The sequence below is a fragment of the Stegostoma tigrinum genome, chromosome 11 (assembly GCF_030684315.1).
Source record: "Stegostoma tigrinum isolate sSteTig4 chromosome 11, sSteTig4.hap1, whole genome shotgun sequence".
Lineage (NCBI taxonomy): Eukaryota > Metazoa > Chordata > Chondrichthyes > Orectolobiformes > Stegostomatidae > Stegostoma > Stegostoma tigrinum.
In genome coordinates, this window is record NC_081364.1 from 17,950,563 (window position 1) to 17,965,370 (window position 14,808).

The 14,808-nt window shown below is 40.6% G+C and overlaps 1 protein-coding gene across 2 annotated transcripts in view; it reads left to right on the forward strand.

Moving 5' to 3' along the window:
- The window catches only part of brpf1 (bromodomain and PHD finger containing, 1), a 61,418-nt gene that overhangs the window by 35,417 nt on the left and 11,193 nt on the right, over positions 1 to 14,808 (forward strand). For both annotated transcript variants that reach the window (XM_048547722.2, XM_048547723.2), the window contains exons 8-11: positions 4,606 to 4,893; positions 6,656 to 6,803; positions 8,967 to 9,100; positions 12,435 to 12,550. In XM_048547722.2, the coding sequence (XP_048403679.1) occupies positions 4,606 to 4,893; positions 6,656 to 6,803; positions 8,967 to 9,100; positions 12,435 to 12,550 (686 nt within the window). The remainder of the gene's footprint in view (positions 1 to 4,605; positions 4,894 to 6,655; positions 6,804 to 8,966; positions 9,101 to 12,434; positions 12,551 to 14,808) is intronic.

Consider the following 14,808-nt stretch of genomic DNA (forward strand, 5'->3'; position numbering starts at 1 on the left):
CAGGAAGAAACAGACCTGGGAGTGTATGTGTTTAAATCAATAAAGAGGACAGAACTGAGAAAATGCTTAAAAAGTTATACCAGTGTTAGATTGTTAGTCAACCATGTACAGGGGCAGGAGTCAGTGTTTATTTGCACTGGAAACAAAAATGCTCAAAATTTAGCTTGCTTTCTTCCTGTGGATGCTGCCTGACCCACTATGATCTCTAGTACTTTTTTATTTTCAGTACAGATTCCAGCATCTGCCATAATTTGCTCCTGCATTGTGTTTATGTACATTTCTGAGTTCAATACAACTCCAATCAGCTTTCTCTCTTTTCTAATGAACTCCTCCTACTGGGGAACCCCAACCTTTTGATATTTTTCCAATCAAGATGTAATTGCACACCTCTGGAGCAGATGGAACTTGAACCTGAGCCTCTTGGCTCAATAGACAATAGGTGCAAGAGTAGGCCATTCGGTCCTTCGAACCAGCACCACCATTCATTATGATCACGGCTGATCATCCACATTCAGTATCCTGTTCCTGCCTTATCCCCATAACCCTTCATTCCACTATCTTTAATAGCTCTATCTATCTCTTTCTTGAAAGTATCCAGAGACTTGGCCTCCACTGCCTTCTGGGGCAGACCATTCCATATATCCACCATTCTCTGGGTGAAGAAGTTTCTCCTCAACTCTGTTCCAAATGGCCTACCCCTTATTTTTAAGTTGTGTCCTCTGGTTCTGTACTCCTCCATCAACGGAGACATGCTTCCTGCCTCCAGAGTGTCCAATCCTTTAATTATCTTACACGTCTCAATCAGATCCCCTCTCATCCTCCTAAACTCAAGTGCATACAAGCCCAGTCACTCCAATCTTTCAACATATGATAGTCCCGCCATACTGGGAATTGACCTCGTGAACCTACGCTGCACTCCCTCAATAGCCAGAATGTCCTTCCTCAAATTTGGAGACCAAAAGTGCACACAATACTCCGGATGTGGTCTCACCAGGGCCCTGTACAGCTACAGAAGGACCTCTTTGCTCCTATACTCAATTGCTCTTGTTATGAAGGCCAGCATGCTATTAGCTTTCTTCACTGCCTGCTGTACCTGCATGCTTGCTTTCATTGACTGATGTACAAGAACACCCAGATCTCGCTGTACTTCCCCTTTACCTAAATTGACTCTATTTAGATAGTAATCTGCCTTCCTGTTCCTGCCACCAAAGTGGATACCCAGACATTTATCCACTTTAAAATGCATCTGCCATGTATCCATCCACTCACCTAGCCTGTCCAAGTCACCCTGTATTCTCATAACACCTTCCTCACATTTCACCCTGCCACCCAGCTTTGTGTCATCAGCAAATTTGCTAATATTACTTCTAATGCCTTCATCTATATCATTAATGTGTCTTGTAAATAGCTGCGGTCCCAGCACCGAACCTTGTGGTACCCACTGGTCACCATTCCAAAAGGGACCTGTTTATCACTACTCTTTGCTTCCTGTCAGCCAGCCAATTTTCAATCCAAGTCAGTATTTTGCCCTCAATACCATGTGCCCTAATTTTGCCCACTAATCTCCTATGTGGGACTTTATCAAAGGCTTTCTGAAAGTCCCGCTATACTACATCCACTGGCTCTCTCTTGTCCATCTTCATAGTTACATCCTCAAAAAATTCCAGGAGATTAGTCAAGCACGATTTCCCCTTTGTAAATCCATGCTGACTCTGACCTATCCTGTTACTGATATCCAAATGATTCATAATTTCATCTTTTATAATTGACTCCAGCATCTTTCCCACCACTGACGTCAGACTAACCGGTCTATAATTCCCTGTTATCTCTCTCCCTCCTTTCTTGAAACATGGGGCAACATTAGCCACGTTCCAATCCTCAGGAACTTATCCTGAATCTATAGAACCTTGGAACATAATTACCAATGCGTCCACGATTTCTAGAGCCACCTCCTTAAGTACCCTGGGATGCAGACCATCAGGTCCCGGGGACTTATCAGCCTTCAGACCTAACAATTTATCCAACACTATTTCCTGCCTAATATAAATTCCCTTCAGTTCATCGATTACCCTAGGTCCTTCAGCCACTATAACGTCTGGGAGATTGCTTGTGTCTTCCCTAGTGAAGACAGATCCAAAGTACCTATTCAACTCTTCTGCCATTTCCTTGTTCCCCATAATAAATTCACCCGTTTCTGTCTTTAAGGGGCCAATTTTAGTCTTAACCATTTTTTTTCTCTTCACATACCTAAAAAAGCTTTTACAATCCTCCTTTATATTTTTGGCCTGTATGTCTTCGTACCGCATTTTTTCTCCACGTATTGCCTTTTTAGTTATCCTCTGTTGCTCTTTAAAACTTGCCCAGTCCTCCGGCTTCCCGCTTATCTTTGCTATGTTATACTTCTTTCTTATCTTCATACTGTCCTTAACTTCCCTCGTCAGCCATGGCCGCCCCTGCCTCCCCTTAGGATCTCTCTTCCTCTTTGGAATGAACTGATCCTGCCCACTAACCTCATCCTGCCTCCTTGACCTATCCATCCTCACTGATCAGGACATTGCTACTGTATCACAAGAGCCCATGAAAGCCAAACCTTTTAATAAACCTGTTTAGAGATATTATGTCGCACCTCTAGTGTCAGTATGTCTGGAACCTGGGCCTCCTGGGTCAAAGGTAAGGACATTAACACTGTGCCACAAGAGCCGTCATGAAAGCCAACTCTCTTTTTTAATTAATCTAATTTTCCAAGCAATCTGTTGAGTGAGATGATATGATGCATTTTGCATCATGATATTATGCACCTGGGCCTCCTGCATTGCTACAATGATGCCAACTGAAAGCTGCAGGAACAGCATCTCAAATTTCACTTTGATACCCTTGGGCTGCAGGGTTCCCATGTGGACTTCACAAGCTTCAAAATCACCCCTCCCCCGACCACATCCCGAAACCAGTCCAGCTCATCCCTGCCTCCCTAACCATTTCTCCTACCTCAAGCCCCACCCCCATCTCCTACCCACTAACCTCATCCTGCCTCCTTGACCTATCCATCCTCCCTGGACTGACCTATCCCCTCCCTAATTCCCCACCTACATGCACCTTTACTGGCTCCAACCCCACCTCTTTGACCTGTCTGTCTCCTTTCCACCTATCTTCTCCTTTATTCATCTTCTATCCACCTCACCATCTCTCCCTATTTATTTCAGAATCCGCTTCCCTTATCCCATTTCTGAAGAAGGGTCTGGACCCGAAACGTTAGCTTTTCTGCTCCTCTGATGCCGCTTGGCCTGCTGTGTTCATCCAGCTGTACACTGTGTTATCTCAGATTCTCCAGCATCGGCAGTTCCTACTATTTCTGTAACAATTTTAACCCTTTAATATATGTTCCAATGCACATAAGCTACTCACTCTTATTTGTGGATTATGTCCTGTTTTATTCTTAAAGAATCCATTATTTACAGCATTACTAATAAGATCTTGAACTTACAAATGGAGGCTGAGAGTACTAAAGCAGAAACACCAAAAATAGGAACAGTGGTAAAGCACATGGCCCATTGAGTCTCTTCTCCCATTCAGTACAGTCGAGGCTGTTCTTGATCTCAACTTCAGTGTTCTATCCCTTGATTCTGAAAGAGGCGAAAGGTTTGTCAGTCACAATCTGAAATATATTTAGTGATGGAGCATTCAAAAACATCTGGAGTAGAGAATTCCAAAGATTTGCAGCACTTTTAATTAAGAAATTCCTCATCACCTCCTTCCTAAGGGTTCATTGCTTTATCTAAGACTGTTCTCCAGTATTCTAGAAACAACATCTCACTGTCTAACATGTGGAGCCCGTTCAGAATGTTTTAAGTTCAGTGAGATCACCTCTCTTTCTTTTTGACTTTGAAGAATACAGGCCAAATTTACCCAAAAGAACCTCTCCAGTGTTGTTGTGACGACCTTAATAGAATTCTAGATGGGATATGAAAGCTTGTCGAGGGTGTGCAGTAGAAGAAAAAGCAACAGTAATGGTTCCAGGGATGATGGACTTCAGTCATGTGCTTATGTTGGAGAAGCTGGTTCTTTTTTCATTCTGGGAAAAAAAAGTTTGAGCAGAGAAAAATCAGAGTGGTTCTAAAAGCATGGGGGCCTAGGTAGAGGGATAGAGATAAACTATTCTCATTGCTGGAAGGATTGAGAACCAAAAGGCATATATTTAGGTGACTAGTGAAAAGGGCTTGTACCTAGAATACTCTCTTTGAGAATATGGTGGAGGTGGATTTGAATTATGGCTTTCAGTAAGAAATTGGATAAGCATTTGGAGGGGAAAATAAAATTGAAGGACTATGTGGTTAGGGTTTTGAAAAAAAATCTAGACTTGTCCCAGTGGGGCAAATGGCCTCCTCTGTGCTGTAGCCATTTTATGAACTTCAGGAAACTATATCCCTGTGCAAAGGAATTGGATTTTATCCTACTTAATAGTAGTTTAATTTTAGAAGTTTGTAGGTGGTCATTATTCTGCCAGTTGATTGGTTATTTCAAGTGATGCAAAGGACATTCTTCTCTCAAAGGACCAGAAGGTGTTGGCTGCTACTACTTGTCCTTTATTGAAAAGTATTTCTCTTGTAGGTCTTGGCACTACCTCTTCATCAGCTTCAGCAGCAGAAGTTGGTAGACGGACAAAATTCCTCTTCACGGCAAAATCCAAGAACAAATGCGTTGGATTGCCCAAACGTCCAGGGCGACCACCGAAGAATCGTGACACTCAGCTCCCGCCAAACCAGGGAAGTAGCCCTCAGAATCCAACAGCACCACAAACTCTGACCAGGTCCAGCCAACCAAGGAAACGAGGCCGGAGCCCCAGCACGAGCTCCGAAAGTGACAGTGACAAATCAGCTGGAGGTGGCGCACACATAGGTAAAAATAGTGTTTTACACGAAGCTGAGAAAGAAATTTAACTGCCTCCATTACCAAAGCTAAACATTTTAAATTCTAACAATGAGGCTCCCGTTGAAGTGATCAATGTTTAGTTGGAGCAGCTGGTTAGAATTTGAACAATGTTAACCTCTGTACATAGTCAACAGACGCAAGATGTATGCTAATAACTTTTCATTTCCGGGAACTTATGATGAATCTAGCCATTATTGATGGAATGCATATCTCCCTTTTGTGTGGATCATCCATATGGATTTTTGGCACTATCAGTCTGGTTGACCATGAAGTTGTACATCATACAAAACTAATTGTAAGTTAGTATATGATACAGTGCATAAACCATGACTTTAGATTTTTGGCTTATTGCCCAGGCTGGAACCTAGCATGATGGGATTGCTTGCTATATAAAGAGCTTACGTAATAACAAACAGTCTGTTTTACCAGATTACGTTCCAAACAGTGAAAATGAAAACCTATACCATATCCTGACTCGGAGAGACTGAGTGTATCCTAATCTAACCTACTTATATTCAGTTAGGGAAATCTTGTTTTGCAGTATGCAGTAAAGTAGTCAGTTTACCATGCTGACATCCAAATCCATGATGAGTACCTAAAATAAAATTGAATATGCAGCATCTTTATGCTGAGAAATTTGTCGATTTCTTTGTTCTCAGTGGAAATTACTGTCCTGACATCCAATCAATGTTGTCAATTAGAATTAGCTTTATTGTGCACGTTCTGACATAAGTACAGTAAAAAGTTTACAAGTCACAATTTACGGCTCCATCTTAAATACAAATGCACAGATTCTTAAGTACAAATTCTTAGGAAAAATTAGAAAATAAAGAAATAAAAAGTCCTACATTAGAGACCGTCGGGTCATTCTTGGGTATGAAAGTACAAAATCATAGGAATAAATTAGAAAAGAAATTAGAAGTTCAGAATAACAGTCCTTCCAATACCATCTGCATTGGCACCTCCAGACCGTGCTGGGCTTACTGCTGAGGCCGGGAGTCTGCTCTGGATTCTCCTCGAGGCCAGCAGTCTCTGCTGAGGCCAGGAATCCACGCTGGCTTTACCTCCAGACTCTCAAAGCCAGGAGTCTGCACTGAGACTGGGGGTCTGCACTGGCTTCACCTCAAGGCTGGGAGTCCACGCTGAGGCTAGGAGTCCGCAGTGACTTCACTTGAGGCTCAGGGATAGGAGGTAAGAATACAGAAAAGAAAAAAACATGAAGAGAGAAGAAAAAGAAATGAAATGGACAGAGTGCACAAGCTTGGCTGAGAACTCCTACTCCATTGCCATCTTGGAGAATCATTCATTATGAACTGTGTATAGCAAAATGTACAGTCTTGTAACATTCAGCATTTTGAGCTCTTGCTGATCTTTTTCGGATATTACCTTCTTCAGGACTGTCCTGTGACTGCTCCTTTTCTCCAGATGCTACCTAACTTGCTGCATTCTTATCAACGTTTCGGATATTACCTTCTTCAGGACTGTCCTGTGACTGCTCCTTTTCTCCAGATGCAACCTAACTTGCTGCATTCTTCCAGTCTCCTGTTTGTCTGCCGTGGATTCCAGCACCTGCAGTTTTTTTTTGTCTCTAACCAACGAAGATCTAACTATAATGCAATATCCCTATAATTCTTATACGGAGGCTGTGAGAGGAATGAAGAAGAAAATAATCATTCCCAAGATAAACGTTGCTTGTGATGTGAGTAATAAATCTGTTTTGTGCTTTCAGGTTTACCAACAAATGGATTTGATGGAGGTAGTCAGCCTGTGAATGAGAGTTTCCGTGTATACCGGAATGAGCGAAGTCTCCCACGTAGTAGTTCCGACACTGAGTCCAGTTCTAGCACGAGTAGCAGTGCAGCTTCAGATCGCACCAGGTATTATGTATTCGGTGTTGACATCAATGATGTATTGACCAATGATTTAACTTAGCAAAATAAGTGGGATGCAACTTAGATCTGAAATGAGAAGAAATATTTTAACTTCTTGTTTCACTGAGTCTTTGGAATTCGTTACCACAACAGGCTGTGAACTCAGTCTTTGAATGTGTTTAAGGTAGAGATTGGTAGATTTCTGATTAGTGTACGGGGTTATGGGAATGGGGTGAAAAAGGCATTGAAATATTCAATAGCCATGGTTCATTGAATGGCAGGGCAGGCATAATGGGCTCCTGTTCCCATGAACCTGTATTATCCTGTCACACTCTTGTGGGCTTCTAATCATTGAAGTTCAGAAGAAATGAGAGGCGATCTTATTGAAATGTAACATTCTAAGGTGAATTGACAGATGAATGCTGAACGGATGTTTTTCCCTTGTGGGAGAGATTCATGCTAGAGTGTGACAGTTTAAAATTAAGAGATGTAAAACAGAGATGAGGAAAAATTCTTTTCTCTCAATGGCAGATAAACAAGGGACAAGTTTCTGGCTGTACCTATAGCACGGATCCTCCTCCAGCAGTACCATATATACAAATGTGTGAATTAGGAACAGGAGTAGGCCATTCAGCCCCTAAACCCTGCTCTGCCATTTGTTGAGATCATGGCTGTTCTGATTGTGGTTCCAATTTCCTGCCTATCTACTATTCCCTTTAACTTTCTTGTTAATCCAAAATCTATCTAGTTTGCCTTTAAAATATTTATGATCCCACCTCTGCTCGCTGTAGAAAAAAATTGCCATTGAGAGAAAAGAATTTTTCCTCATCTCTGTTTTACATCTCTTAATTTTAAACTGTGACACTCTAGCATGAATCTCTCCCACAAGGGAAAAACATCCGTTCAGCATTCATCTGTCAATTCACCTTAGAATGTTACGTGTTTCAATAAGATCGCCTCTCATTTCTTCTGAACTTCAATGATTAGAAACCCAATAACACCCAGTCTTTCCTCTTAAGATAACCCATAACTGATATTTGTGGGCACAAGTTGACTAATTAGAAGTAATATCTATAAGTAATATAGTTACTAAATGAAACAAAGATTTGGTGCTCAATTTCCACTCTAAATTACAAAGGTTATAATGATGACTGATATTAAAAATAGAAATTTGCACTGCTGCAGTAGAGGGTGTGGATGTTTGCTGACCTTACTATACCTTGTTCAGGTGGTCAAGAAAGATCTTCTCACTGCTTTTGGTCTTGCTGTGCCTAAGTTTGGTTCACTGATGCAATAATGTTTATCTGCACAATGCACTCAATGTATAGTCAATATTGTACTGACTGTTATCCATAATCACAGTTAGGTTGATCACAGAGTTTGTTGATTAACAAAAGTTAATTGTTATTCAGAATAAATTAACAGAATCTAAATCATCTTGAGCGTAGTAAAATGTAAAGTTGCCAACGTCCCGTCAGACCATAGGGCTGCTCTGAGAGAGATGACCAGTGGTGGCCTAACCTGAGGGTAACCATGCCTCAGGCAAGGAGAGAGGTTGGAAAGGAAGGGCCGTCATGGTAACCATAGCCCATAGGAGAATTAAGCTGTGCTGTTGGCATTACTATGCATTGCAAACCGCTTGTTCAGCCAGCTGAGGTAACTGAAGTACAAGCACTGACTTGGCTGCCTTAGTTACAGTAGTGCATAACAAAGTTTTTGCATAACAGTCAACTTTCTGTTTATGGCAACAATACACATTGAAAAAGGATATATTCAAAGTATATACTCAGCATATCATTGGTAGATCTCTGGTGTTAAACAACATCTCTTGAGTTATACAGAGTTAATAACATATAACCGTTTTTTTTGGAATAATGGTCTAACAGACATGTTGAGAAATTGAGTCTTCCTGTCTGATGCTCTGTTTCCATGGCTGGATTAGATCTGTGATGTGTGCTGCTTAAATTGAAATTCTCTACCCATGCAGCGACATGGTTCATGACAGTTCCATTTTTCTTCAACATAATGTCAAAGTTATGAGAAAATGAGGACGTAAATGCAAATATGAGTAGCAGCATCAGTCATTGACAGGGTGGCAAATAGCAGCATTTCCTAGGGACCATCAACTGAAACATCTATCCTAAAAAAAAGTCTTCTTCCTCACACCAGCACAACCCCCTCGAAGCAGGGACGAGGGAAGCCTTCTTTTTCCCGAGTGAATTTCCATGAAGATAGTAGTGAGGACACTTCCTGTACAGAGAATGAATCTTATCCCATTGGATCAAGCAGACATGGACATGGTGGTGAGTCCACTTTTGGAGGGGGTTAAACAAGTTTTAGAATTTGTCACTTAAGTTCTAAAATATTTTCCTTCTATCAAGTCATAAACACAAATGATGCTATCAAGCAAGGAAGATTAAAGTTTATTCTGAATGAGGTAGGTGAAAAGGTTAAAGTTTTGTATGCCCTATCAAGTTCGACAACAGCAGTAGCACCTAACCTTTTAGTAGCAACGTACGTGAAAACATAATGTGTATGCACGTGTATATGTATATACCCTCATATGTAACATTGTACAAAATGTCACATTGTCTATTAAATGTTATGCTATGTTAGAATATAATTGCTTAGCAATGAAAAGTGAATAAAGAGAAACTTCCTTTATGTAACAAATATAATTTTCCATGGAGATTAGAAAAGAATAAGATCAAAGTTCTATTGTTACAAGGCCAAAATATAATTGCATAGACAAAATCCTTGAGAAGTACATGTGGGTAACATTAGTTAATTTTTTGCATGTATATCTTTGAAAGGTTGATGTATCTTTATTCTTTGCAGCTGCCAATGGGCTTCTTTTGTGTTTCCAGCACTATCAGTTCTTTTGACAGACTTCAAAAACAGTATATTAAATATCAATAAATATAAAAATACAATCATAATTAAGAGTATTGTCAAGGTTTGAATTGCCCTGACCAGACCTTTTTTTTTAATAATTTGTTTGAGATATATTGTGCACGCTTTCTGTGACTAGTGATTTTCCTTTCACTTTTAATGCAGAATATATGTTTTGCATCTATTTTGCTTTAGCGAATCCTGTGAGCACCTCAAACAAAAAACAGAAATTGCTAGCAAAACTCAACACGTTTGGCAGCACCTGCAGGGAGAAAGCAGAGTTAACATTTTGAGACTGGTCTTAAGGAACAGTCACTGCACTGAAAATGTTAACTCTGCTTTTTCCCCACAAATGCTGCCAGTCTGCTGAGTTTCACCAGAGTTTTTATTTTTGTTTCAGATGTCCAGCATCTGCAGTTGTTTGCATCATACCACAAGGATCACATTAGTTACTGCTCATGGAATGGATATAATCCTGAGGAGAAAAGATTTGAGCAAATATGTGCACTTCTCTGGTTTTGCATCATTCCTTCCTTGCACTGTGTAGAGGTAGCCTAGATTCCAAGTGAAAGATTATCTTTAAGAAATCTTAATTTGACTCCCTATTGCGATCTTTGTGTTGTATCACTAGGGAAAGAGCTTGTTCATCATATTAGGTATAATTAATATTTTTCATATATTATAAATGTCGAGATCCATTTTGATTTAGCCCCCTCCCTGTCACCGTAACTCACACTCACCTTTAATGGTCAATGTTGCCCTTTATGGCTTTTGTAGGTAAATTAATCAATTGGAAAACACGCGTGATTTACTGGTGGTGGTGGTTAATTAGCATAGTTGATTTGGTGATGGGGTAAAGAAAACATTCAGTTGTGTGTAAGAGCACCTTTGATATGAGTTAAAAAATAAAAATGTTCAGAGAGGCCACTTGTGGCATACTAGTAGTGTCCGTATCTCTGAACCAGTAGGCCCAGGTTCAAGTCTCACTTGCTCTGGAGGTGTATCATAACATTTCTAAACAGGTTGATTAGAAAACATCTGAACATAGTCCAGCAAGAACTCTTGTACTATCTCTACCTCAGCCAGGTGGCCTGGGTTCAAGTCCCACCTATTTCAGTCAAAGTATCTGAAAACATTCTGGAATGTCCTTAATTTGTACTTTGCATTACTCCCCAGTTTATCTTTGGGAGTGTGCTCATCGAATGGTGGGGGCTGGTTCTCACAGTTTCTTACCTGTTTCAGGTGCCAAGTGGGGATCAGCGGGAAATCAGTTCCACTGTTAATTTGCATTCCATTTGAATTTTTAAATAATATTAATAAACATGTGCAATGTATGAAGACAAAGACTTCCTCTTTTCCAGGAACATTTTACTACTATCATACCAACCAACTCTCCAAAGCCCATTGTTTAATGCCAATTATTTGCTTTCAATAAATATCAAATGCTCCTAGTGCAAATTGCAAACTCTTCTCATATCCTCACACTCAACTCATCCAAACATAAATGCCATCACTCAATCTCCTCAGATACTCCCCACATACTGCCAGTACTACTGTTTTCCCCTCATCACTAACCGTTAACGCTCCAAATACTTAAAACTGTGGTTATTATAAAAGGCTAGTGTTTTTTTTTCTCCACTATTTCAAGGACAAAGGGGTAGACCAAAAATAAATATATTTCAGAATTCTTCTGGCCACTAACTTAAGTCTGAGACTAAAATAACCCAATCATGGGATTCCATGTTGTTTGTTCAAGTTTCCATTATTACCTAAGGGATGAAACAGCCTTCTAATAACAGTTACTGAATTTTAATTGCTTCCTGGGATACTCCATTGAACGCCTTTCCTGTGACTAACGTGGATTCAGGATTTGTAGTTTTCCCAGAGCTATCGTTCCATCAGCTGAGACGGGAATAAGTTTATTTTCAAGATTTTTTTTAATATGTGCAATCATTTATTGGGTCATAGATTATAGAATCCCTGCAGTGTGGAAACAGACCACTTGACCCAACAAGTCCACACCTCCCCTCTAAAGAGCATTCTACCCAGACCCATTCCCCATGTCTAACCCACCTAACCTAAATATCCCTGGGCACCATGGGCAACTTAGCATGGCCAATCCACCTAGCCTGCAAATTTTTGGACTGTGGGAGGAAACCGGAGCACCTGGAGGAAATCCACGCAGACAGGGGGAGAACATGCAAACCACGCACACAATCGCCCGAGACTGGAATTGAACCCTGGTCCTGGCACTGTGAGGTAGCAGTGCTAACCACTGAGCCACCGTGCCACCCTTTGTCACCATCGTTGCCAGGCTAGTCTTTGTTCTCACCCAACATGGTGTTGATAAAATAGCCGTGATTTAGGATGGGGGTCACGTTGCTAATTAGTTTGTGAAGCAGTGCCTTAGTCCTTCGCTTACCTTCATATATATAGTCCAGCAAGGTCATGAGTAGACCTAGTATGTTGAGTCTGATCTTCATCCTGTGTTACATGTACTAATTGCTGTGAACGGTGAAATACTGAGGTCACTGGTGAATTTGTACAAAGTTATTGGCCCACAGTCTTGATAGGAATACAAGATAAACACGTAAACTAACCTACTTTAAGTCCAGTAATTACCTGATTTCTTTCACAAAAAAAAATTCATATCTCTTTGTCCTTAGTTGCTCTTACGCTGCACATAGCATGAAGGATTCTTTTTAAAAATCTCTTGACTATGCTAAATCTCTCTTTGTGTAACAGTGCGTAAAGGATTAAGCCGATCTACAGGCTGGATGTCAGATGACGAAGACAGTCCTTTGGAGTCTCTGGATTTGGTCTGGGCAAAGTGCAGGGGGTACCCATCCTACCCAGCTCTGGTATGTCCATTGAATTAAAGTGTATGAAAAAGGAACAGCGGGCAGGACATTTTACCTCTGAGCTGTTCATTGGTAGTTTCTTGACCATGTGTCACTTCTTATCTTTGTCTTTTAGTTCCCAGAAGTTATAATTCTGTATAAATGATGAAACTTGGGCATTTTTATTAGTTTTGTAACTGTGGATGATATCTGATTGTGCTGATCCACCTTGCCCTTTTTAAGACAATAAGATATAGGGATAGGATCGGGCTGTTTGGCCCCTCAAGCCTGCTTTGTCAGTCAATAGGATCATTCCTGAACTGATATTCCTTGCGTCCACTTTCTTGCTTTATCCCCATAACTCTTGATTCCCCTACTGATCAAGAATGCATCTTTCTAAGTCCCGAATGGCTCCAACACCCCTCCTGTCCCTGATGGTGCTGATCATCCCATCACCCCTTTCACTCCTGACCGAATTCACCCTCTTCTTTCCCCTCAACCCCTTACACTCTAGCTGATGTATTTAGCATTTCACTAATTTTATCCCTGCTTTCAAAAGCTGTAAGTGAATCCGTGTAAAATTCATGGAACTGTTGGCCAAATAGTCCAAGGATCCACGATCCTTGTCAACTGATCCCAGTGTTGTTGGAATCACAGAGCAATATGAACAGGGTTAAACTGAGAATAGGAACTTTAAACTTCTCACATTAATTTCATGGATATATACACGTTATGACTTACTCAGGGTCCTGAAGTGCATCAACAATGTTACATTGAGCCAAGGTCTCTTCCCAAATTGAAAGGTTTGGGCTAATAAATCATAAAACCATAAGACATAGGAGTGGAAGTTTGGCCATTCAGCCCATCTAGTCCACTCCACCGTTTAATCATGGCTGACGGGCATTTCACCTCCACTTACCCGCACTCTCCCCGTAGCCCTTAATTCCTTGCGAGATCAAGAATTTATCAATTTCTGCCTTGAAGACATTTAACATCCCGGCTTCCACTGTGTTCCAATGCAATGAATTCCACAGGCCCACCACTCTCTGGCTGAAGAAATGTCTCCTCATTTCCATTCTAAATTAACCCCCTCTAATTCTAAGGCTGTGCCCACGGGTCCTAGTCTCCCCGCCTAACGGAAACAACTTCCCAGCGTCCACCCTTTCTAAGTCATGCAAATCAGCTGAATTCTGTCTGTTGACTCCTCAATGACAAAAAAGTTTTGAATTTATGTAGTGCCTTTCATGACCATAGGCTGTCTTGTGTGATTTACAACCAATTAGTTTTTATTTTAAAGTGTGATCAATGTTGTAATACAGCAGCTAATTAGCACTGAGCATCTCCCACAGCCACCTATGTGATAATAACTAGATATCTTTCTTCGTGATGTCAATTGAGGAATAAATATGGAGGCAACGTTTTCTCTAGGCTGTGCACATATGCAGTTATTGGGATATTTTGTGCACAGTCCTGGAAGCCACTGCCATGGATGGGCCTCAGAGGCATGTGCAGCCAGTCGAAAATTAGAGGGAACGCTAATAGGCAGGCCATTTAATCCTTTTCCTTTCTAATTAAACTCGTGGAGACTAAATTATTCCTGTTTTATAACATTCCATAAGAAAGTTTCTTCTTATACAAGAGAATTTTTGATCCCGATTTGACTAAGTAGGTATTCCTTGCTCAACCACCTTGACGGGAGGCCATTGTTTGACATCACCAAGCAGGGACTTCCCATGTGAGTCACTAATTTCATGATATATAAGATTACTGCTATGTCTGATCTGAAAAAGTTAAATTGTAAAATATGCTGGTAATAGGAATTAAGAGGAAACCTTTAGGCTTATGTGAGAACATACCTGCAGAATACACCTCCTTCCCTGTCAATGATTTAATAGCAGGAACCCAAATTTAGACACAGTTTTGACACAACGTTATGTTGGAAATAGAATGTTTTATTATGCTGATAATATCTCAACATTCTGATTGAAAATAAAACTTTTCATAATGCATAATGAGTTAAAATCATTCTCCACAATATCATATTCTCCAGAATTCCATTTCTTCCATCTGGAAGTATAGCATTATTGAAATGGCCTCATGCAAAACAGCACAGCCAAGATCAGGAGATCATGTGTACTAGTCAATATCCCACTGCTACCTTGTGGTGCTTTACCTCAGTGGTCTACCATGTTCCACTTCCATTAGTAAAAGGTCACGTTTATTGTCAGTGCATTTGCAGAGGATGCTCTGACCGCCTATGCAAGCATACTGCTTATAAC